The 25,050-nt window shown below is 44.1% G+C and overlaps 1 protein-coding gene across 5 annotated transcripts; it reads right to left on the bottom strand.

The window, feature by feature from the left end:
• Positions 1-327: 327 nt before the first annotated feature.
• Positions 328-23,303, bottom strand: LRRC8C (leucine rich repeat containing 8 VRAC subunit C). Of its 5 annotated transcripts, XM_084211866.1 has the most exons (4): positions 23,186-23,303; positions 10,590-10,726; positions 8,782-8,923; positions 328-6,386 (listed from the first exon to the last, which is right to left on the bottom strand). In XM_084211866.1, exons 3-4 carry the CDS (start codon positions 8,917-8,919, stop codon positions 4,095-4,097), a joined length of 2,430 nt encoding a protein of 809 aa, XP_084067992.1. In that variant the 5' UTR covers positions 8,920-8,923; positions 10,590-10,726; positions 23,186-23,303; the 3' UTR covers positions 328-4,094. The 5 variants fall into 5 exon arrangements, with proteins under 5 accessions (XP_084067992.1, XP_084067990.1, XP_084067991.1 ...); XM_084211864.1 differs by lacking the exon at positions 10,590-10,726 and having other exon boundaries at positions 23,186-23,268; XM_084211865.1 differs by lacking the exon at positions 23,186-23,303 and having other exon boundaries at positions 10,590-11,389.
• Between the last annotated feature and the right edge of the window lie 1,747 nt (positions 23,304-25,050).

Genomic DNA, 25,050 nt, shown 5'->3' with positions numbered 1-25,050 from the left:
CCCCAAGCCCTGAGAGAGCACAGAAACCAGAGTGGAGGAGTTGCTCCAGTGGGAATGGCTTTTTTCCTGACCATTTTGCTGGCTGCTGGAGTCAGGCAATGGAAGGAGGTGCACAGGAATGGAGACCATGCAGCTGTAAATCCTGTCAAGTATAACGATGGTTTTTTAAGCACATTTTCTTGATTTCGTTCCCAAGGGACCAAACCCAAAAGATGGTTTGATCTTTAGGTAACCCAGAAACAAAGTATTTCCCAAACAAATAATCACATTGCAGTCTGACAATGGTCATTATTACAAAAAAGCATTTTATTTCTGTTTTTTCTGGGTGTACTATATTGCAATGTAACACTATGCAGGTCTATTATGACATTAAGATTCTTGCTACAGAATTAAGTTTCTCCATTTGGTCAAATTTCAAAGATTTTTCTTGGCATTCCTGCAGGACTTGTCACCACTTAAGCACATGAATTACTGACGTGCCAGAAAAGTGATATAAGACTTGGAGCAGGCGTTTTCAAACCAGAATTTGTAAAAGTTGTTCAGCTGGCTGGATGCACGAGGTCAGCACAAATATCCATTCTAATTTTGACAAAGGGGGAGATGAACATCTGCAAATTTTGATCACAAAGTAGATTTGCTTGTCAGGCTCAATGTGCTAAGAGGGTTGTCTTCTTACTTTTGATGCAATCTTTGTCATCTCTAATTCTGTTACCAAGGAATATTTTTATTATTTTGGAACAATAATGAAAGAATGCCTTGGTTAAATTCTGGAACTGTCATACTTGTTAGGCACCTGATTAATATAAGTAGTTATAGAAACTCTTTGTATATATACAAACCATGCTAAAGTACTGTCCACAAAATGTCCATCCACTCTAAGTCAAATACTATTGGTCACAGAAAAGTTTAGTATGAATTGCATGTGAATATACATATGAGCAGTACATGATTCACTGAGTAAATATGGCACTTTTACATATTTTCCTGGATGTTATAGACAATTAGGAAACAATCTTCCCTCACGTGACTCATTCCTAAGTTACTGTTACATGGGTTTGGAAAATACACCCCAGAATAGACAGTAAGAGGTTTAGAAAAGTCAACAGTGCAGCTACCTGAGTTTGTTTCATTATGAAATTAACAGTAATGTGATATTTTATCATCCACTGTGAGCCTGAGGGTTGTCTACTCCCAAAAGCCAAGCTGCCTCACCCTGCTATACATACAACAGCACAGTTCTCCAAGCACATGGCTCGGCAAGATGATGAACTGGCCTAGCATCTCCAAAGGGACTTGCCCTGCCTTCTTCTTGCACAGAGCCCACCTAAGAGTCCTGTTCCCTTGTTACTCCCATCCTAGTGTTCATCCAGTCCTTTAGAGAGCTGATCCAGCAGAAAATAAGTCCCTTTTTTAGACTAGCATAGTTTTCTACTGGCTTAAAAAGCTCATTTATCCTGTGGAGGGATCAGACCAGCACCAGACCTGTAAAGGTACATGAGAAGCAGCTGGAACGTGTTGGCAGGAATAAGGAGCATGGAAGGAGGAGGAAGCTGCCCCTTTTTGGTGACAGTGAGCTGTCAGACTGAGGATGCTGTCTCAGCTCACCAAACCCTTGGAGAAGATACAGTTATTAGTGTGAAAGTGCTTAGACTGGTATAATTTATTCCTAGCACAGTGAATAAAGATATGCCAGCACAAGGCACTTTATACTCGTGTAACTGTGTCCGCATGTGGGGTTGCACCGGTATAATCAGTTACAAACAAAACCCCACATCCCCTAAGTGATGTATTTACAAAAATGGCATAAAACATGTCTCCAACCTTCAGTTATGAGATGTGCATAACTTCCATTCAGAAACAAGACCACAAACTACACATGAAACAATATTACACACAAAATAAATTAGGGGTTTAAAATGCTACATCTAGGAATATAAAGACTTTTAAAAAAACTTTAAATGTAATCCCGTATTTAAAATCTAAGTAAGAGAACTATACAGCTCCACCAATTACCTGGACATTTCAAACAGTTTACATTCATCAGGGACAACAGCACTTTGGTTAATATGACCAAGGAAATGTTTCTCTTCCTCACATAACATCAAAGTGAAATACATTTAGAATATATATACTGCCAAGCTGTTCCAGTAAGTGCATTCCACACAAAAGTAAGGGTAGCTCTTACAATAGGTACATCAATTACAGGTCTTAAATAGAACTAAATCAAACTCCTTTAAAAAAGTTTGATTTGATTCCTTCATGCCTGACCCATTTTTGATTAATCTGGATCTTCTCCAGAACATAGCCAAGCGCAAAAAATAAGTCTGACCTGGTTCTGTGGCAAGCTCACACACCAAATTGCATAGCACACCCTGGATTTAACAAGGAAGTTCTCACTGTAGTTTGTCTCCCCACCTTTGTAAGTCATGCTCTTAAACCAGCTGTATGCTCTTGTACCAAGCTCAAGAACTCAGATTAACTGTAGCTCAAGACACACAATGGCAGTCAGAAAACATTTAAGAGCAACGAATCTGACAACTGTCAAATATTTTACATAAATTTGAGCAAACAGCAATTTAACCTCTGCAATTTATGAACAGCATTGCCTCCTAGAGAAATAAGGACATGTTCCTAGATATTCTTGCAAAACATCTATCGAATGCCTGCATCTGACTCAAATATGTGTTGTTGGATATGACGAAGAGATCTCCTCCCAGCAAAATATTTTACTACTTTCGATTAGCTTAAATTAGCTTGTGAGCAGCACATCTCTTTAAAGCCTGACTAAAAGAAATCAAATGGCTGGATTAAATAAACAGCTGAACATGGCTTCAGAGGATAAAGTTCCCAACCTGATGCACAATCATCAGAGATTACTTAATTTTACAAAGCAAACATCCAACTGCAGGATTTCCAATTTAATTACTCTCAGGGAGATGAAAACACAGCCTTCATCACTGTCCTTGGGCATGCTGGGTAGGCTGAGACTTGTGAGAAATTAATGTATTCATTTAACCTCATTTTTGCAAATCTGCAAATGTTCCTGCGCTGAGCTTGGTTTTATCCTACCCAGGCTAAATCAAGGAGCATATTAGAGGCTATTTCTCTGTCAGAAGCTTTACAAACTAAATATGATTGCACTTTTTCTGGATCCCATTCCTAGAAGGTGCCAAGCAATTTTGTGGGAAGTGGGCTGAGGGGGCAGAGGGCTCTTTTTCTCTTGCAGCACTGGTGTTTAAGGGAGGATGGGGTTTTTCAAGACAGCATTTCATCTTGCTGAGTTGACATTTCCAATACAGTGAGTTCATTGCACCCCTTCCACTTATCTTAGTAGGAAATGGACAGCCACATCCCTTTGCACTGTTAAGAAAACCTTTACTTGAGTCACTTTGGTCCTGATTCCACTGTGAACTGTGACCTTACTCTTCCTGCACCAGAGAGGAAATCACAGTGAGTGCCTCCTGCTCAGTCCACTGTGTGAATGGCCAACAGGCCCTGAAGGAGTTCTGCATGCTCCCTCTCACCTGTTAAAATACATAAAGAACCTTTTCTACTTGCTTTGACCATCTGAGAAAACCCTGTTGTAAGTAGAGGATTGTCAGCCTAGGTTTGATCTTGTTCGATGTTGAACACCTTCAACTGCCACTGAAGAAAAGAGGAAATAAAGGCATTCAACACCTGCAGCACCACCTGTTGAAGACCATGTCCTAAGGGATTAACAATAGCTAGGAAGACAATAATAATCTCTTACAAACTATGCAACCCAAAGCATACATCTTAAGCACAGTTTCCCTGGTGGGATTAGGAAATGGAAATAAAAACTAACAGACAAAATCATTTACTTTTACCAGTAAAAATTAAGTTACAAATGCCCTTGTTCTCAGGGCAAAACAAACTAAAAATATCTTAAAACAGTGAAAAAATATGAGAAAATTTTATTTAAAAATATATGTACTCCTTACTCCAAATTTGTTTGTACAGAAAGGATTTGAAAAAGAAAAAAATAACAACAAATTAAATGCATAATCACAGTATGCATTCTCTAGAGCGTTTTTGGTAGAAGTGTTATTTCTGTAAAACTGAGCAAGAAGAAGTTATTCAGCTTTCATTTGCTCCCTGACATCAGAAGGCAAAGTTTCAAACAAGTTGTCCTCTACAGTGAAACCAGTCCTCTTCAGAGCTCTGCACTCACCGAGCTCAGGCGGGAGGATTTCAAAGTGATTGCCTTTTATATCCAAGTAGGAAAGCAATGTCAAATTACCAATTTTAGGTGAAAGGACTGACAAGTTATTTTTCCCAATTTTCAGAGTCTTAAGTTTTTTGCAAAAGTACAGTTCATCTGGCACACTCTCCACTTTGTTGCAAGTAATGGAAAAGTACTGTAAACTCTGAAGAACTCCTATTTCAGGTGGGATAAAGCGAATGTCATTGTAAGACAAATCCAAGTATCTGATTTTGTTGCATAGGAATAGGTGGGACGGAAGAACCTCTATTTTGTTATGGCTGAAGGAAAGCCGCTCTAGACTTGTGAGTTTCTTTATATGCTCTGGGATGTAGGTTATACTGTTATACCACAGCTTTAGAATTGTCAGCTTTCGCAGATGTTGAAAACTTACTATTTCTTCAATGGATTTGAGGTTGTTTTCCTTTAGATCCAACTCCTGAAGACTGAGAAGGCTGAAGACTGCATGAGGTATGCGCTCTAAATCACAATGAACCAATTCCAGCTGTGTCAGGTTGACCATTTTCTTCAGGTTGTTGAGCATCACTAACTTAGTGCCATCATTATGGATACACAATTTCTGCAGGTGACTTGAAACATCAACGGCAGATTGTGGGATTTTGGACAAATTACTTTTTATGTGTAGAACTTTTAGGCTTTTAAGCTCCCGAAAAGACTCCAGTGTAATGTTTTTAGAAATATCATGACTTAGGGAGCCAATTAAATAGAGCTCTTCCAAATTTCTGAGGCCATACATCCAATGTGGAAGTTCTCTGATGTCATCAAACTTGACGCTCAAGATCTTGAGATTCTCCTTCAGAAAAGCCAAGGCGGCACTGTGGATCTTCACAGAGCACTGGTGCAGTGAGAGTTCCTGGAGATTGTCCAACTGTGCAATGGTTGCTGGTATCATTACATTATTAATTATTTCAAGTTTTAAAGACTGCAGCTCAGTAATTTCAAACACTGTGTCTGGTAGTCCAGAAAGCATGAAAAGCTGTAGCTCCAAATGGCTGTGGGAGTTTGTCTGCAGCCTCTGTCGCAGTTTATCTGCAGTCCACTCATTGTTTAGGTTCAGCTGTTTCAGCTTATTTTCACTGACTTCAGACAGGAAGACAGCAAAGCGCTTGGAGTAGAGAGGATCATACTGATCGATCATATGAAGCATAAAAGCAAAGTCATTCTTGACATCTGGGATATCATCGATTCCTGTCTCCTGCCGAACATACTCAAAAGAATATTCCTTCAGTGAACGGTAGAACAACCAGTACAGGGTATAAAGGCATGTCAGGCCATAGATGCTTACAAAGCACAGGTAGCAGTAAGAAAGTTTAGAGAACAGATGTGCCATCGTGTGATTACAGCAAAAGTTCTTGTATCCTGTCATGTCTTCAATATCAACATTACAGACTACTGTAAAATTCACTTCTGAGACAAGTGCTGTGTTGTAAGCAATAATAATAAGGAATTTAATTACCTTAAGTACAGTCTGGCGAACGTACATGACATAGAGTATATCACCCTCCTCAACATGCAGTCGAAATTTCTTCACCTTCTCAAACAGTGCTTTGGCCTGTTCACCTTCTTTTTTATCTAATGCCCCAGGTGTTCCCTTATCCACAACTAACTTCTCAGGGATTGATTTTAAAGACTGTGTCTTGACCAAAGTGCCTTCAGTGCTTGGCTGAGTAGTATTAGACTTGTTAATGTTGTTCTTCCTGTTATCCTTCTCTTCAGAGTCTTCCCCTGACACTTCGGATAAAGCTCTTGTTGTCCAGGGAGAATCAAAACATTTCCCAAGTATTGAAATGAAGTGTTCAATTTTGGAGCTTGATCCAGGGAATTTGAACCAAAAGTTACTACACAGCATGAAGACCAGTGTGTGTATAAGGACAAGGTAAGGGAAGTACTTGGCATACCAGTGCAGAGCCCGTTCATAGCACACCTGATTTATAAAGCTGTACTGCTGAAGGTCCAAGTCAGTCTTGAGTCCTTTCATTTCAACTGTAGCTGGAGGGGTGGATGGCTTCGGTGGGGGAAGGGGGGTGGTATCTGGCATTGTGTTAAACACATTTGAACTATTAGATTGGTTCTGGCAAGGCTGGATGCGCTTTGGAAGGCATATTATCTTGTCTTGCATGACCTGGAACACACAAAAAGATATCTTTTGAACTGATGTACAAACAATGGTGGCAGCACCAATGGGTAGCTGTCCTTGGAGTACCTCCAGCTGCCAGTCATTCCTCCACACAGCCTGCTACTTGTCCCCACAGGCTGCTCTATTATTATTCTCAACAAGACACTTGTTCTGTATGCCAAGAACTAGGCCACCCCTTTCTATCTACGGCTAGCTTTCCATAATTTGAATAAGAGGGCATTGACACAATCCAGGAAAAGGAGAAATGTGGAGAATGCTTCCAGAAAAGACCAGGGATCTCCTGCTCTGCTCTCCCCAGAGACAGACTGTTACTGCCAGGTATATTCACCCTGGCTACATGATGTTCAGAGATAGCTTAGGCTTGACAGCAGCACAACTGCGTTCATGTGGCTATACTCTCACACTGTGATGTCTTATCACGCCAAAAATTGCTGACAAAGGGCTAATGTGAGCTTATCTATGCAGGGACATAATCTTCAGTCTTTATTAAGACAGATAAGGGAAGTTCTTTGATGGCATTTGTGTGAGAACAGACATAAATTTTATTTAGTTTCTCACACATATACATAGAGTCTCATAGAATCATAAAATTATCTGGGCTGGAAGGGACCTTAAAGATCATATACTATTCCAGGGATGGGGCATCCACAATTTCTCTGGAACTTCAACCTGTTTCACTGCGTCAACATCCTCACAGTGAAGAATTTCTTCCTAATAGCTAATCTAAACCTACCCTCTTTCAGTTAAAAGCCCTTACTCCTTGTCCTATCACTACATACCCTTGTCCAAAGCCCCTGTCTATGGGGGGGCTTCTGTAGGATGGACTACACACCTGGGAAAAATAATCTATCTCTGTTCTTGAGTCTGTCTATAAAAAAAAACAAACAAGAAGTTTTCTTAATCTGGGATGGTCACCCATGTTGTCAAACTGAGACCAAAGTGCCTCTAGGGACCAATCACCTTTGGTTTAATTTGGGATAACAGTTCTGAGTTCAATGCAAGGCTCCCTTCAGGTCTGAATTAAAATGCTAATCCATGTGATAAACCAAGGAGCTCTCTTACTTGCCCTGAATGACTACCTGTCATTAGCCCAAACTAAGAACATGTGTGTAGTGTGGATTTACTCTTTGACATCATGGCTGTTGAAAGCACTAAATATAAGGTATGCAACAAGAGCTACCAAAATCAGATGATCCTTGATGATCCACCCTGGTGTAGGGAGATGCTGAGATAAGACCACACGTGTTTTGAACAGTATCAGTGCCACAACTGTTGACCCATCAAAAACTTCTGTAGTTAATCTAGGTCTGTAAAGTGTCTGCTACTGTGATATACACCCTTAGTTATGTCCTGGATTTATGTATCTCAAAATAAGTTGGAATAAAAAACAATTTGTCTATTATTTCAGTCTTTCCACACATTATTTTCCAGTGTGCTTTCCCCAATCCAGCAGGTAAACATAAAACAGATAACAGATATAACAGATTATTTACTTTGTGTGGTTAAGCAAACAGCTACTAATGCAAAATTTAGCTCTATATAAAGACATTTTTAAACATGAATGTTGTATCAACAGAAAATACTTGAGAATGGAGAACACAGGCAAAACTACAGTGGATTTCATGTGAAATTTGAGACACAGTATACCTAAATCCTAGGCCATGTAAATGAGCAAATTCCTCTGAAATAAGAGCTCTGTCGATGTGTCCCTTTAGCTCTATTTCAAAGTCATGCCAAGAAATGTGAGATCCATGTTTGAACTCATACTGTAACTTTATATTTTTGTAGAGTCATTCCAAAGTATTTTTAATTTCTTTTCTGCTTTTGGCTCCTCAGCAAAATGTAACTAACAGTGACTGACAGTAATGTCAATTGTTTATGTGTAAGCATCCTCAGAGACATTTTGGAATGGAAGAGACATAATATTAGCTGTGGGTTTCATTAATAAAATCAGCACATTAATTTCAAATCTCTTAAAAGCATAATGACAGAAATAGTATTAACATCTGCCAAAAAAAGAAAAACAGGAATTACAAAATTCCATTTTTTAAACTTTCTAAGAGCAAAATGGTAACAAAAAAGAACCAATTTGTTATGCCAAACTGAGGTGAAAACAGTGATGCAGACACCAGCAAAACCAACAGCTCTTATCTTAGTTGGCACAGTTCCATTGACTCTATGCAAGTCTGCTGATTCACAGCTGCTAAAAGTCTGGCCTGTGTTATTTGATGTTGCTACTTAAACAGCTTTAATCCTGGGACCAGCACATTTTTGCTTTGTTCATGGTGAGGCCAAGAGATAAAACAAGATAGGACAGCATCCTTCCAAGGCCCTTCCTCATTCGTGGTGCTCTTTCAGCAGCACCAGAAGCACCCAGGAGTGCTCTGTCACTGTGATTTACCTGTAAGGTGCATCCAAACACCCCGATCATCAGCATGGCCACCGACAGGTAGTCAGTGAACACATCCCACCAGGGCTTCAGCACGCGGAACGCTGGCTGCTGCTCCGAGAACTGCCGGAACTCGGTCACGGGAATCATCCTCCTGCAAAACAGCACGGCCAGCTCAGCCTCCTGCAGCTCCCACCCCTCACCCCGTGCGAGCAAGTGAAAAAAACCTCCTCTGTAAATGGAACTCCCAGACATGGCAGAGAAGTTCCCAGCTACTGACACCACACCTCAGAAGAGGGATGCTCGTGCTGTCACTCCACAGCTCCTGGAAGGGAGGAAGGAAGAGCCTGCAATGCTATCCATTCAGGCAGGCAAATCCCTCCTTCTGTTGACTCCTGCCATCTCTGATGGGTCAGTGAGGCCTCCTGCATCCTTGAAAATCAGCCCATTCTGTAGATAGAGATGTTCAGCATCACAAACATTAGCCTTGATCTCAAAGGTCTGGCTGAAATGCTTGTCCCGCATTCAAACTTCACACACCGTTTTAGCTATCATGTTTCGTTCATTTCCATTTTATTCATAGTGGTTTCAGGAATGCTTTGAAATATTTTTGTGCATACTCACTGCAATTTTAAATCTACTATGTTTTGAATGCAAATTCCTAAAGTGGTTTAGGTAACCAAAACTACAGCCAGATCAAGGGCTTTATCTTCACCTCAGATGTGTAGGCTTACATCATCATATCCTCTGAAAAATCAGCTAACACATGAGCATGTACAGGCAGAGCAACTGATATTAAAGGCTGTGTAACTGAATCCCTGAGATCAAACCACTACTGAAACCCCTTAGTAAGTTACAGTGAAAAGATAAATTCAGATGGGAATGTAACAAAAATACTCCCAAGGGCAATTAACGAAATTTGTCCATTAACTAACATCATAAATACTCATCACAATCAGTTCATATCACAGCAACACTAGAAGTCTATAATCCCGATTCAGATGCACACTGGGACTCATTAATGTGGGTTTGGTGACATCCATTTCTGTGCAGGCTTAGTGAAAAGCACACACTTGCTGAGAGGCTGCTCAGGAACTTAGGGATTCAGTTCATTCAGAGCCAGGGAACAGGACAGGAATGATTCAAGCCCTAATGGCTGCAACTCATTGCAAGTGTACAGCCATCCTAAGGATTAAGCACTGACCCCCACTAACTGGCCATACACGTGTGGAAGGATATTCCCCTTGGCACCTTCTCAGGGACTGCTCTGTCTCTGCCTGCCCATCTGATCCTCAGAAAGTACTTCAGTCCCCAAAGGCATAAGGTGAAGTCTGTAAATGAACCCGTGGTAGTAGCACAGCTGAGTAGCATAAAAACTTTTGTTTCTTGCCCTGCTCTCCTCTTGCAACCCTTCCATGTTGCTTTAAGCACTACTTGGCCAGACAGGAGAATCCTCTCTCAGCCTCCTGTCCTTCTGAAGTCTGTCCCCAGGACGCAGGCTCCAATGCCAGATGACCTCTTGCACAACTGGCAATCCCCAAGATGAAGGCAGGCTGTCCTCCATACCACTTTCAAATTAATAGACCAGAAGTGAAAATGATGGCAATGCAAGCCTGACATCACACAGTCACGCCAGAGGCTTGACAGCATCCTTGCCAACAGGCCTGAATTGCTGCAGTGCTGGAAGAGGAATGCAGCATTTGTTATCAAATGGCAGGCAGTCAGGGACTACAATTCTGGTTTTTGTGTGCTTGAAATCTTAGCAGACATATCAGGGAAGATATACCTCTACAGCAGAGAAAAGCTGGGGTGGGACAAACCTTTGTTGTCTTTAACTCTTCTTTTAAAAATACTGGTGGGAAAAGTGGATCTCATCAGTTAGAAGTGCACCATGTAGCTTTAAGTACATGCCCAGCTCTCCTTCAGCTAAATCTCTGCTGCCAGCTCCCAGTGGCACCTGAAGTGAAGAACACCATACACATACAATTAATCTGTCTTCCATTCCCATATTCATTTCACTGCCATTGGCAAGGAATTACCCCTCTCTTTTTCATTTACACATAAAATGCAGGTGACTTGAGTAGCTGCTGGTTTGTTTTGGTTGGTTTTTTTTTTTCAATCAGACACTGAAAAACTTAGAAAATTCTCAAAGGAATCCACTAATACAAATGTTAGCGAAGCAGTTGCCATGCAACAGTCCTGCTCAGAGTTTTGTAACACATATAGTACTGTTGGCTCAGGTTTTGAGGCCAGCTGGCTGACTGAGTGGAATGGCATCAGTATACCCAAGAATACCTATCAACAGATTGCTTTAAAATCACCACATTTTCTTCCCACCCCTGCAATAATGGCTTAGGAGTGCTTTTTCATATTCTGATGGCACAGCCTCTAGAAATCCTATTTGTAAGGCTTTTTTTTTTCAAAATTATAAACAATTTGAGTGTCAGGTAAAGACAGAAATTTGTTTCCTGCAGTGGAGATTCTTGACAAAACACAAGTGCTCACATGCACAGAAACGTGGGGAGACCCAGGAGTCGCTGGTTAGACACCCAAGCAACTGTGGGTCTGAGCCACTGTGTTATGAAAGGTGGCAGCACTGAATCAGGGGCAGTGCCTGACAGCAGATGGGACTGGAAACTATCTTTCAAATTACTGTGCAGGGACAGCTTTCAGACCAAAGAATCCTTTGGCTGTTGTTTTTTACAGGTTTCACTATGTATTTTTAGGAGTCTTTGTTGTATCATATATTTGCTTTATTTCTCCTAAGTGATGTGTGGGGAATTTAGATGAAGGCAGACAGGTTCTGATACCACAAGCACATGCTGCCCTGATCCCTTGTTCCCTTCAGAGGCTGTTGTTTGCATAGCATGACTCCTCATTAGCAGAGTGCACATACTGTTACCCCGATTAATGGGCCAAGCACAGGCAGAGCTGCACACAGAAAGGCCCTCTGAGCCATCTTAGAAAACCTGTCTCTGGGGGTGGAAGGTTTGCTGTCCAGGACCAGCCATCAAACCCTGTCTGCCACTCATGTTTTCCTATATTGCTAAAAAAAGAAAACAAACATTACTGAATGATGATAGTAGTACTGCACATAAAATAACAGTAAAAAACCAACAACGTCTACTGACAGACGATTTTTTAGCTTTGGGGAAAAAAGATATTTGCAGAAACTTTAAATGGCAATTGAATGTGACAAAGTAGGAAAACCATTTTCCAACACTCACTGGAAGAACCCCATTGCTTCTCCCCTTGCTGTATTAAGAATCAAGGAAAATGCTGGAAAGAATTGCAAAGCAGCCTAGGCTACCCAGCACTGCTGACATCTGCATGCAGAACAAAATGACACTAAATCACTTTTCATTTATCTCTCACTTCCCTCTAGCTTTTTTTTCCATTCTGGCTTCTCCAGGGATGGAAAGGACAACTATCAGCAGCAACTGAGACCTCAGAAAAGACACAGCAGATCCCTGTGGCTCAGAGCAATCCTGCAAAATCCCTCCTGGCCATGTCCAAAGCCCAGCTCTTTCCCACTGTTACACCCAAAGGTGCACCACTGCCAGACTCCTTTATAATCACACACAAACCAGGTCTGCACAAAATAAAAGGATTTAATCAATCATCAATTTGAAGAAATCAAGGGATGCTAAAAAGTCACACTGCAGCCTAAGTCACAGCACACCATTTACTCTGGGACTGCACACCATGCACTGCAGTTTCTCATCTCTCCTTGTAACAAGGAGATAAAAGACAAGGAGTTCAACATTTCAGCTGGTTGAACATTTCAGACCAAGACTGCATTACTAATTCGTGTTCACTCACATTCAGAATGTTATTTAATTGCACAGTACATTGTAGCTGAAATGTGGCATCTGACTTATCATAAAGTATTATTCTAACCTAGTTTAGTAAATACTAGAGCTCTAAATATTGGAAATTCTTTTCAATTAAAACCAGAAAGTGTTCTTTTTTTTCTCTTGCATTTTAAATAATCCTCAGACCCTAGAGAAAATAAAATGGTACATGAGATAAATCATCTGCTATTCAGCTACCAGAAGGAAATTAAAAAGGAACTTGGATTAAAAAACAGTTGTACTGGCTGTTAAGCAGTGTTGTAGAACAGACCTGTGGGTTTGCCAGATTAAATAAAAATAAAAAATTAAACAAGAAAAAAAAGTAACAAAAATCCCAAAACAAACAAAAAAAACCCCACAAGAACACTGGAGGGGAGCGGAGGGAAATCAATAGTGATTTTTATTTTAAAATTTCGAAGAAATGTAGAAAACTTGGTGTGTGAAAATGAGTATGTCATAATAAGATTAAATACTTGAATCCAGGTACTAGTGTGATACCTACTCTATCAGAAAACCCAACTACAGGAATCAGCTAATGCAGAGATTGGGGGCAAGACACAACAAATTAATGTGACCTAAAAGAGCCAAGGAGAACAAACAGATCCAAGTCAGAGACAAAAGTATTGGAACCAAATTAGACTTAATAAATCAACAGATTGAATCAAAGGCTGATTGTGAAGCGCTGCAGCGCGGAGCAAACCAGCCTCTCAGCAGTTGGTTTATATCAGAGGGAATAAAGGAAAGCAGCGAGGACAGTTTGGAAGTGAGGAGGGCTCCTGCCAGCGCGGCTAAAGAGAAAACCGGGGCACCGGGCAATGCACGTGATGTGCGCTGCAGAATAAAGGAAATCAATGCACGAACCTCCTGCCCACCGAGGCCCGGCTCGGGCGGGCAGCCCGGGGCTCTGTGGGCCCGACTGCCACCAGCCCCAGCAGCCCAAGGGACCGCGGTGCCCCGGCTGGCACGGCTCGCGGTCACAGCACGGGGGACAAGCCCTGGGGACAAGCCCTGGCCTTGGCTTAGCGCTTCAGGTCGGCACTGTGAGCCGCTCGGCACGGCTTCGTGCGCACCGAGGTGCTGCGCCCAGCCTTGCAGCGGCACTCAAGGGACCCGGTCAGGGCCAGGACGAACACATGGGGAGATGGAAGTTGACACGCCCCCTCATTAAGCTGCATTCAGCTTGTGTCTTGAGAGACTCTTCAAAAGCAAAAACATTAATGCACGGAAAACAGCCCCTCTGGGACAACCCTGAACAAAGCTGCCTTTGGCTTGCAGCACCTTGCAGGCCCCGGGCCCGAGCTCTCGCTAGGTGACAGTTGCTATTTTTAAGCGGATTCTCACAGAGTCACTCCATTGATTTCACGGAGCGGTTTGCAGCAGCCCTCAGGAGAATTCGAGGGTCACGCTGCTGAGGAGAGCCGCACCACCAGCGACACCAGGACGTGGCACCAGGACTGCCACTCCCACTGCCCCACCCAGGCTCTCAAGGCACAGCCTGCAGAGACACGGCAATTCAGAGCAGCACAGTGAGCAAAACAAAGCGAGTAACTGGGAGGCTCTGCCTTTGTCTCAGCCAGGCAGGTCTGACAGCATGTGTTCCTCACTGAGGCAGAGCCCCAGCAGCTCCCGCCACCGCTCCCCACCATGACAGGCTCCGGCCTGCCAGCACCGTGCTGTCAGAGCTGCCAGCTGCTCCGCACCCCTCCCTCCGTGTCACCCTCTGGGGGACAGACAGCAGCCACCCCATGCCCTGGCCATGGCCTCCCTGCCCAGCAAAGCCCAAGAGCCCGTCTCTGTGCCCTGCTGACCCTCGTGTGACAGAGAAGTGGAGTCACTGCTGCCTCGTGTGCTCAAGCAGGAGACCAGGACTTGCCAGAGTTGTGTTCGCCTTGCTACAGGTGTTACTCACCAGAAGTCAAGCCCTTGGCTATTTTGTCTTTCCACTAGTGGTTACTCCATCATGTCACATGTGTTGAAGCAATCAGCGTCATCCATTGCTTGTTTTGGGGGAACAAGCAAAGCTGTGCACCAGAACTGGGGCCCCTGGATGTCAGACAGGCAACTATCATCCAGAAAGTGCTGGTATGGTAAGGGCAGGGTATGAATTATACACCAGAGGGAAAAGGGAGAAGGAACATAACTGGAGGAGAAAGAAATAGTGATATTGGCAGCTGGGAAGCACAAAAAGTTGGTGAGATTTCTTAAGCTGATTAGAAAAGATGTTTAAATGGTTAGCCCGCTGACATTTAACCTCATTTCCCTGACATCCCATCAATCCTCAGATGCAGGATCAGCATCACCACCTCCCAAGAGTGGCACAGAGTTCAGTCAAGCCCCAGATGGTAGGGGAACAGTCCTCATCCCCACTAGAGAAGGAGCTTTCTTCTTGGCATGAGGAGCCTTGGGCTGGAGGCTGCAGGACCATAACTGCAGCCCAGCTGAGTATAACAGAAGGGTCAAAGCTCAGATGTCCTCAAGAGCCAGTTCAGACTGGCACTGCTCGGTCTTTCACATCAGAGATCAACTGAAAGGAGAAAATGCTAGGCCAGCGCTGCTCTCCTGGCTATTTTAAACATACTTCATGTTAGGGTAAATGATGAAATGCCTTTTGGGAATAGTGCTGCAAGAAGGTCTCTGCGTTGGTTCCCATACATGATTTACTGCACATCCATCTTCATCAGAGGAACAGAGCACAGCTCATATTTAACACAAAACAAACTTGTGACCTGGCAGCAGGGACCCAGCAGAGCCCAAGGGCTGTGGGCCACGTGTGCAGGGGCTGCACACTGGAGAGTTTTTACACAGGACAAGGCATTGCACACTCCAAACCCCATCATCCTTCATTGTAAACATTTGTTACTCTGCACAAATACCATAAAGTCACATTTCAAGTGTTCTGTGCTGTTTGGCCTCTGTTGCCGTGGGCCAGGAGGTGAAGTTAAGTTGGAGTGTTTCTCAGCACAGGGCCTGAGGCTGCACTGAAAAGCAGAATTTTGCACTCCTATTTTACCTGCTTTGGAACTGCACACTGAGACAGTTAAATAAGCACAAGTAAGGGAGTTTTGCATCAGGTTGATGGTGATGTATTCTCAAAGAGGATATTTAAACAAAATCACTTGGCTGTGCAGAGCCCCAGGGCTTAGGGCAACAATCTCCTCTAGACAGCTGACAGGTAGCCTGGCATGAAAATGGCTTGGTGCTATCATCAGTCATATATTCTGTCGAATATAACTTTGCTAAATCTGTATTTTTCAGTGGGACTGGGTGCCCAAAACAACCATAAGGGAAAGCCTGTGTAATTTAACACAAAATCTGAACAAAAATCTAGCCAGCAATTGTTAAAACCATTCTAGAAATAAGCTTAGGAAAACAAATTGGATGTGAACCCTACAAAAATGGTGGTCTTTTTATTTAAAACTTTTCAGATCACCCACGCCCCAAAATTTGACCTGTCTATGGGGAACACAGTTTTTTACTGCAGTGTGAACAGCTGCCTACAGCTGGCTAATTTATAAACCTTTGGAAACTGTTGGTTTGTGTCCTTTGATGTTAGTAGATGAACACTTTATTTTCAGCATGTGCCCAGAAACCCCTCACAGCTCCTGGCACTGCCCTTGCTGGCACCACAGATGACAGATTATGGACCTGCTTAATTTCATCACCTATCCAGGAAAGGACTAAAAGTAGATGCAGGGACAAGACACCAAGCCAGGGAAACTAAGATTAGATTAAGGGGGAAATATGATGATAAGAACTGGAATTAGTAACTCCTAATTCCCAAGAGGCTTATGTTCCATTCTTATCTGTGTATTCTCACACACATTGTACACGTAGTGAAATAATATCTGAACTCCCCTGACGTTCAGTTTTGGTAATTATTTTGCTACATGTTTGCACTGACCAAAATATCCAGCATTTTGGTAAGTGTAGGTGCTTGGTCAGTTCCCATGTAACATACGATAAAACCCCTGCAACTGACTAATTGTATTTGCAGCATTTCAGGAGACTGGTTTCCTTGCTAGGTTTTACTGCCATTGGTGTTTCCTGTAATATAAAATTCAATTAAAAAAAAAAATTTTAAAAAGGCACAAACTTTTTGCCTGGAAACACTACTTTGAATGCTGGCTTGTGTTGCCACTGTTTAAATCATGATGGCTCCCATTTTGTTCCGTTGACTGCAATGGAGATTTTCAGAGGAAGAAATACCATCACTCTGAAGTAAGAAATACAAACAAATGATGCCGTTTCTTGAACATAAATCCCATGTAAAGGAACTGGAAAGACAAACCATTTAAAAACAAACCATTTGCATCCAAACAGTTATTTTTAACAGTCCATGAGTTTACAGTATTTTCAAACAAATTAATGTCCTTGTGGCTGAAGCTGGTGAGGAAATGGGACCTGGAGGAACAACAGAGAGTGAGTCAGGAGTCCCCATGGGACATGGACAGCCCATGCATGCCAGATCAACCTCCCATGCCACCACTTCTCTAGCTGCAAAACAGAAAGGTATCCACTTTCTTTAGTACCTTTGGTGGGAAATATGAATGAATAGTACTACAAAATCATAACATAGCTTTTTTCCAGTTTTCTGCAATGCCTAAATCCAAACTGATAGCATGTTGGAACTCCCCTAAAAAGCCACTGAAGTGAATTTGATTTCATACTACACATTACCAAAATTAAAGGCCACAGTTGGTATTAGCTTACCAATCTGGAGAACAGACAAAATACAATTAGCCCACAGAAGACATTATTCCAGTACCATAGTTTGGCGGTTCTACAAAACGTATGTCCCCTGTGTGACAGCTGTTCAGAGTAGGGAAGGCATTTCATGTTCAGGTGCACTGACTGGGGACAGCTAGGCTGTGCCACCTGAACTCCAGCAAGGTCCCAGCCAACAGCTGGAAAGCTGTGCTCCATTATGTCAGCTGCCAGAACCAAGCCTCCCCAGAGCTGCAGCTCTGCAGGACCACGACCGTGGGCAAGACGCCAACGGGGGATTTAGTGCTGGAGAGAACTGGAAAGGGTGTAACTTCCAGAAACATGCTGAATACCTCATCCACTCCTTTCCCTCCAAGCCCCTGAGGCCCATCCAGTTAGGTTTCAGCTGCCCACCTGCCTAACAGCCAGGAGAGAGCGTGTGGGGCATTCAGAAGCATCAGCGAATGCCCCTGCTCTGCTCTCGGTACCATCTGCTGTGGCAGTGGAAGCTCAAAGACCTGAACCCAGAACTCAGAGGAGACAGAAGGGTTGTAAAGAAAAAACATGAAGGACATAAAGAGGAAGTGACTTTAATAAACTGCATCTCAAAAGATATGTTGCAATTTCCACCTACTTATACAGTAAGTGCTGCTTTGGCAATGAATCCCAGACAATAACCTTGTTGTTAGTTCCAACTGAGTCATAGCACTTTTTCATGTATTACACACCAAAAAGACTTCCTATTGTCAGCAGCTCTTTGACTTCAGCTTGGTTGGACTACAGACAAAAAAATGTTCAGTGCAAGATTCTGCCAGATAAAGTCTCAGTGAAATCAATAGGAGTTCTTTCCATACCAAGCACATGGGCCTGTGTGGAGCCTTGGCTTTGCTGAGCTATTTCTCCAAATCTAAAGAGAAGTACACTCCATGCATTTCCATGTCAAAGACTACTTCAAAGGCAATACTTACCATTTTTCAGCTCTGGGAGTAACATTCTTTGTTTATCAGGGCTATCACTCAAGATGCCTGCCCTCTTTCCAGAGCTGCAAAATGGTTTTAATGTGAGTAAAAGCCTTTAACAGCAAACCAAAGCACCAAGCAAGTAACAATCCAGTAAGTGATATTTTAGTATTCTGCAATAAATCTAAACAATTGAGACCAATCTAAGCAATAAAATCACAACAAGTTTTAATCAAAGTTATACCAGGTTTTCCACATTACCTAACGTACTCAGATAATGAAGACAGAAACAATGCTGTTAAAATGTCTCAGAACAGACAATATTACACAAATCAGTGCCATTCCTCATCAAAGAAATAGGTGCCTGAGGCTAATACAAGTGCTCATATTTAAAAATGTTCAGCTGATATAATTAAAAATTAATTCCTAATTGGGACAGGAAGCACAAAAGGACCATTCTGAGTCCCAAGCAGCTCAGTCATCTGACAAGTTAGTTAAAAACATTTTATGCAGAGAGTGAGCCAAAAACATTAAAGAATTCCTGTTTTCATGATTTGGGAGACTTTTTCATATAAAGAATCTTTTTTGCTCCTACTTGCATGCAACACAAAAGAACTTTATAAAACTTCATGATAGTCTCATAAAACACGGATCCCAAAACACCTTGATAAACATACAGGTATTCTAACCTGAAGCAGTTGGTGGATTTTCTTCCCCCAAACCATCCTTTGTTACAAAAATCCCTGACAATAAAAATAAACTTATGGTCCCATCCATATCCCTGAAAGAATAAGAAAGACTAAAATAGATAAAAGCATGTAAATTGCACGTGATCTATACACACTCAAAGAGATACACTAGTATTTCAGAATTATCAGAAATTTCAGAACTATCAGAATTGGTATTCACATAGGATGACTTTTAAAGATCATGAACTGGAAAACCAGGACTACCTTCTCTACTGCACTTTTTCAGGACCACCAAAGAGGGATTAGCTGTAACCTCATTCCACCAAAACGTCTGCTGCTGCATAAAACAGAAAAAAAATGCAGTTTCCATCAAGCCTAAACTGTGAGATAAAAGCAGTTGCTAGAGGGGATTCTGACAACACTATAGCAGGTGTGCAAGTCTTTGAAATTATGTCATCATGGTTAAATGACTGCAAAGAGCAAATACTCTTTTTAGTCACATTACATTTAAAAAGGGGCTTTTCCAATATTACTGTCTGTGAACACTGCTGAAAACTACCCACCACTGAGACAGCTCATCAAACATTCACATCAATGGAAAATGTGATCTGTAATGGTCCTTGCTCAGAGTACCAAACCCTGTGACAGCAACCTGCACTTTTGAGCTGTTGCATTCTGCTGTAAACTGCACGTGTATCAGGATCTTACACTGCTGCACGCTCAGGGCAGGGCTTGACCTGTGCTCTGCCTCACCATATGCTCCAGAGCAAGCAATTAGTCCAGACTCCCACCTTCCTTTCAGCAATAAGTAAATAAAATTGGAAATGTTCTCAGCATGTTGGCAGTCTTATTGCTGGGTTGTTGAATTTAGGAATTCAGGTTATTTCATCAATAAAAAGTGACTATGTACTATTGCCACCAAAGGGAGGTGAGAGGGAGCATCTCCATTTTCAGCAGATGGTAGGTCAACCCAGGATTAGAAGTTGGTATAAAAGGCTGTATTCTGCTCTACTGGAAGTCAATGGAAAAGTTGAGGTTTACTTTAACAGAGAGAAATGGATTTTTAATACTGTGGTACAGAACCAAATGTTTTTACATGTTCTGGTTGAAATTCAGTGGAACTTTATATGCTTGTCGTAACAGTGGTGTTAGCAATTGCCCTGCAGAACGGTGCCATCCTGTGCTGCAGGGGAGGCCTTTCTTTTATTTTAAAACCAAGAAAAAACATGCACTGTATCTTAAGGCAGGATTCTCCCAAACAAGTGGGAAATCTGACCACATCAAGCACCAGATTGTAAATCAGTCCTTCAAGGGAGAAGGATACTGTACAGAAACTCTGTACTGGAAAAATTCCAAATAAATCCTCATCCTGGTTCAAACCTACGACTCTCTGAATGATACAGTTGTAAAGGTTATGCTGTGTCTGATTTGCTGCATGTGCCAGGCACAAAGATGTAAAATGAATACAGTGACAGAAAGTTCATCTAGGGTCTGACAGGTTGAAAGACAGCTCTAACACACTTTGCCGGCCTGGGGATGGGAAGGCAGAGGGGCCTGCCCTGTGTTATGAATGACAGCAATGGAACAAATGACATAATCACACCTGGCCAAGAGGCTGAATCAAACCTAGTATCTTCCTAACCAGAAAGAGGTCCTAGAAACACAAGCCCAACAAAAGTCACTGCACTATAGCTTTAATCTGCAACAGAGTTTTGTTGCACAAAATCCCTAGGTGAACAGATCAAGGATGAAGAAGAGAGTAAAGTTTCCATTATGTTGAGCATGTGAAATCCAACACTGCTTAACAGTGCTTTGACAAATTATTTTGGAAGGAGAATGGCTTCTCTGACTTATTAAGAAAGGCTTTAAAGTATTTAGAAGGTTTCTTTTTCCTGAGGTCAATTGTTTCATTTTCAGTGTTTTCTTTACTATACAGCCAGCCCTCTCCTGCCCTTCACAACTCTGACAATGGGGACAGCATCTTTCTACCAAGTTTCCTTAAAGAGGAAAAAACTATAAAATTAAACTCTAGCTCCTGTTATTGTGAATTGTTTGGATGGTAACAGTTTTTTTTTTTACTTCCCACAGCTCTCAAAAAGCCTCGGGTTGGGAAGTGCCTTTCTGGCAGTGAATATGGCCCACTTCAACCAGTTGCAGCTGAGGTCAGTGGACAATCAGGGGAACTGCTCCTCCCAGCACTCTGACCCAGTCCATTATTCTGGGTCTCCCAGCGCTGTCCCTCGGGTGCTGAGGCCACCTGAGTATTGTTCATGGCTCCGGCCTGCCCAGCCCGGATGCTGCCCCCCCCACCCCGTCAGAGTTCCTTGCTGTGGGCCCCAAAAGGCAGATACCGAGGTGGGATGAGGCTGCCTCAGGAAATCGACTTCAGCCGGTACAGGAACTGATTGCAAGATAGCACGAAGCACCGAGTGAGTGCTTGTAAGGAGAATTTAGCAGTCTCTGATTTCATTTTTCACTGAAATCCACCACTAGCCTTTTCCAATACTGGGCATACAAAGCAAATAATTTTTAGCCTTTCCATCAGAAAGCATATTTCTAAAACAGCCTACCAGAGTAAATAATAACAAATAAAACACACAGAATGTTATACTATGGCAAAACCTCTAGTAGGGCCTGTCAGTATTCAGACTGGAAGAAAACAGCAGCACGGATGCCACAAATTTAGCAAACTCAGAAAGTAACTGGAAAAGGAAATGATTCAGAAACCACAGGTGCTCAGCACCAGGCTGCTGTGCCTTGCTGGAAGCCCTGGGACACAGGCACTTGTGAGACAGCAGGAATACAAGGCCAGGTTAAAATTAGGGATCATCTCAGAACTGTGCTTGGCCCAGCTCTCCACGCTGATCTGCACAATAGGAGCAAACAGGTTTTTCCAGAAGAAGAGTGAGCCCAGGGGAGTGCTACCCCCTTGACTGCTTTCATCATACCAAAAAGAAAAGTAAAAGCAGCTCTAATACACCCGAGTGATGGGTGGGGAGAAGGTAAGATGAGTAATTGGTTGAATTGGAAAGGGAGATTTTAAAATTATTATTTATTTCCAATGTTGTTATGTTTTTCTCCACTATCTTGCAAAGCACTTTTCTGCCTGTACAATCTTTTCCAGCATCATTCAAACCTACAGTGCTTTGTGTGAGCAAACATTACGTTGTTGTCTTCAAACAGTGGTGCTAATAATACTGAATCTCTTGTCACAGGAAGTACTAACTCCAAAAGTAAAAAAAAAAAAAAAAAGAAATAATTAAAAAGCCAAACCATAACTGACATATTTATCTGAGCAATAAAAGTCCTTACTTTTAAACACTTTAACCCTCATGAAATTCTGGTAGGATACATTCGGTGGTCTTTCATAAGCGTCTTATTTTGCTTGGTCAACTTTTTCTAATGAACTGGACAAACTGCACTTGGTGAATAATCGGCAAAATTGCCCATCACTCTGCGACAAGGTAACAAGGCAGAGCTGGTTTTAAACCGATATAAAATCGGGCTCTTTTTTTTTTTTTTTTTAATCTCTTCAGAAACCGAGATATGGACGCCGGAGCAGCCCCCGGGGAAGGGACCGGCGGGCGCGGTGGCAGGGCGGCTGGACCGCCGCCTCTCAGTCCTGCTCGCATCCTCCCCGTAATGCGGGCTGGTCTGTGGCTCATTATCGGGCAAAATAAGGCCATGGGCTTTCCCCAAGCCCTCTTCCCCAAAGGCTCTCCCAAGCCGCCCGTTTCCACGGCGACTGTTTCCCACCAGTGGCCCCTCGGCGGCCCCGCTCCCGGGAAGCCCCGCTTGGCTCCGGGCCGTTGCCGTGCCGGGAACCCCCGGGGCTGCCCCGCCCGGTAGGGGATGCGGTGGGACGGATGGGGCGTTGGGGGCTGTCGCGGCCGCTTCCCGGCGGTCCCCCGCGGAAGAGGAGGCGGCGGCGAGCCCAGGTAAAGTTTGGCTCCCCCGGCACTGCCCCGGTTCGGAAGCGGCCCCGCTGGTGCCGCCGACGGGGAAAGGGGGGCCCCGGCGGTCGCGGGCCGGGCCGGGCCGGGCCGGGCCGGGCCCCGTCAGTTCTCCCCGCGGGGGCGCAGCGCCGGGCCCTGCGGGGCGGCTCCGTTCCCGCGCGGCCCCCCGGGGCCCCTTCCCCGTGGCGATGCCCCGTCCACGGCGCGGACAGCGGAGCGCCCCGGGAGAGGCAGCCGGGCGTGGCAGCGCTTACCTGGTGCTCGGCCGGGCGTGCGGCTCGGGGTCACGGGCGGCAGCGGCCGGGCGGCACCGCGAACATCCCGCGGCGCGGTGCTGGGCTCAGTGCGGCGGGCAGGGCCGGGCTGGGCCGGGAGGCCGCCCGCAGCCGCGCTCCGCCCGCCGCCGCTCCGCCCCCGCCGCCGCGGGGCCACGTCTCCGGTCTGACGCACGCGGCGGGTGCCGGGGGGCGCCGGTCGGGCCGTGCCAGGCAGCCCCCGCGGGCCCGGCGGCGGCGGTGGGCGGCACGGCCGCGCTCCGCCAGCTGCCCCGGAGCCGCCGGTAACGGTACCCGGGAACCGCGACCTCAGGGCGCGCCCGCGGCATCCCCGGCCGGAGGAGCGGCGAGGCAGGGGCTGGAGGAGCCGCCGCAGCACGGACGGGCTGGGCGGGGGCTGCTCCGTGGCCCGCACGGAGCGCGGTCGGTGCCGTGGGAAGCAGCGACGGGCGGGGGGAGCCGCGAGTCGCCGTCCCCGCGCGGGCGGGCGGCTTCGCGCCGCGTCGGGAGAATGACAGCACAAATTGCGATGGAAAGATCTGGACCTCAACACGCAGGGCCGTGGAACGACTCTAAAGAAACCAGGCTGTAAAGCGCCTGGGACTGCATTAACAATGGAAAAGTGTCTCGGAGAGTGACAATTGGAAACACAAACTTCTGGCCCAGCAATTCAAAACGCGCAGTCTGAAAACTGCTGCTGAAAGAAACCACATGTTTAAAGGGACTAATATTTCCAGAAAGATTTACATCTCTGGCAGAGCAAAGAGACAGGACAAATTCTGCATCAGAGGGAGGTACTTGCCCTCCAATAACTTGCCCCTAACCTTCGGGGTAGTGTGTGTATCCTTCTAGGGACGCTACAAATATGTAAACAAGGAAATACAAATATATAAGCCCACTGGGGAGGAGTTAATGAAAACAAACACAACATGATGCCGCACAGCTGTTTTGCTGCAAAAATATTAACTACTTTAGGATGTGAACCAAAGGTCTGCCAGGGATAGCTGTGGGGAATTTTGACTTAGTGTATTTTGTGACCGTCTGCTACAGAGACTGCTGAGAGCAGACTCAGGTTCCTCATTTGGGAAACATGGATGTGATTTATAGCTGTGGGAGTTCTGTTCATCATTTGCCTGAAGTGTTTGTTTAAGTGCTTTGTTGTGCAGAGCTGCTTTTCTCAGCTGAAACCTCAAGGCTTTCTAAGGCACCTCAAGAAATAAGGGTCTGAGTCTGACAGAAGCTGGAAGAGGATGTCAGCACAGCTCCCTCACAGTCCTTCAGAGCTGCCAGCCTAAAACATTTCAGCAATATTGCACCATTACATAATTTTAAGTGTCCCCCCCATGCTTTTTGGGACATGGCTAAGAAATAAAAAAGGACAAATGAGCAAGCTTTCCATACCGACAAAAGCACTGGGTTTCTTTTTCTGAGCTGAAGAAATAGTTATGGTGACTGCTATGTTCATTTAATTGGTTTCTTTTTCTGAGCTGAAGAAATAGTTATGGTGACTGCTATGTTCATTTTATTGGTTTCTTTCCATTACTCTTAACTCCTGGCAGAAGTTTAGAGAATCCCTCCCTGTCCTGGATGGTTTCTTCTTTCAAACATTTGGAGGCAGTTGTTCCATTCACCCTTTCATCATCCCTTAGCTCATTTAATCTTTCCTCATAAGTCAGTCCCTCCTGTTACTTAATTGTGGTGCTGCTCTTCCCTGAACTCCCTCTCAGTTGCTCGTTTATTTTACGGTGACATGGTGGCCAGTAATCCTGCCATTGTTAACGTTTCCTGTTGTGGACTTTTGGGTTATTTTTGTTCAGACTTACTGCAGTACTTGGAGGACTAAG

Source organism: Fringilla coelebs, assembly GCF_963513975.1.
Source record: "Fringilla coelebs genome assembly, chromosome: 9".
NCBI lineage: Eukaryota > Metazoa > Chordata > Aves > Passeriformes > Fringillidae > Fringilla > Fringilla coelebs.
Note: the sequence above shows the minus strand (reverse complement) of the source record. Positions and strands in the feature narration are given on the sequence as shown.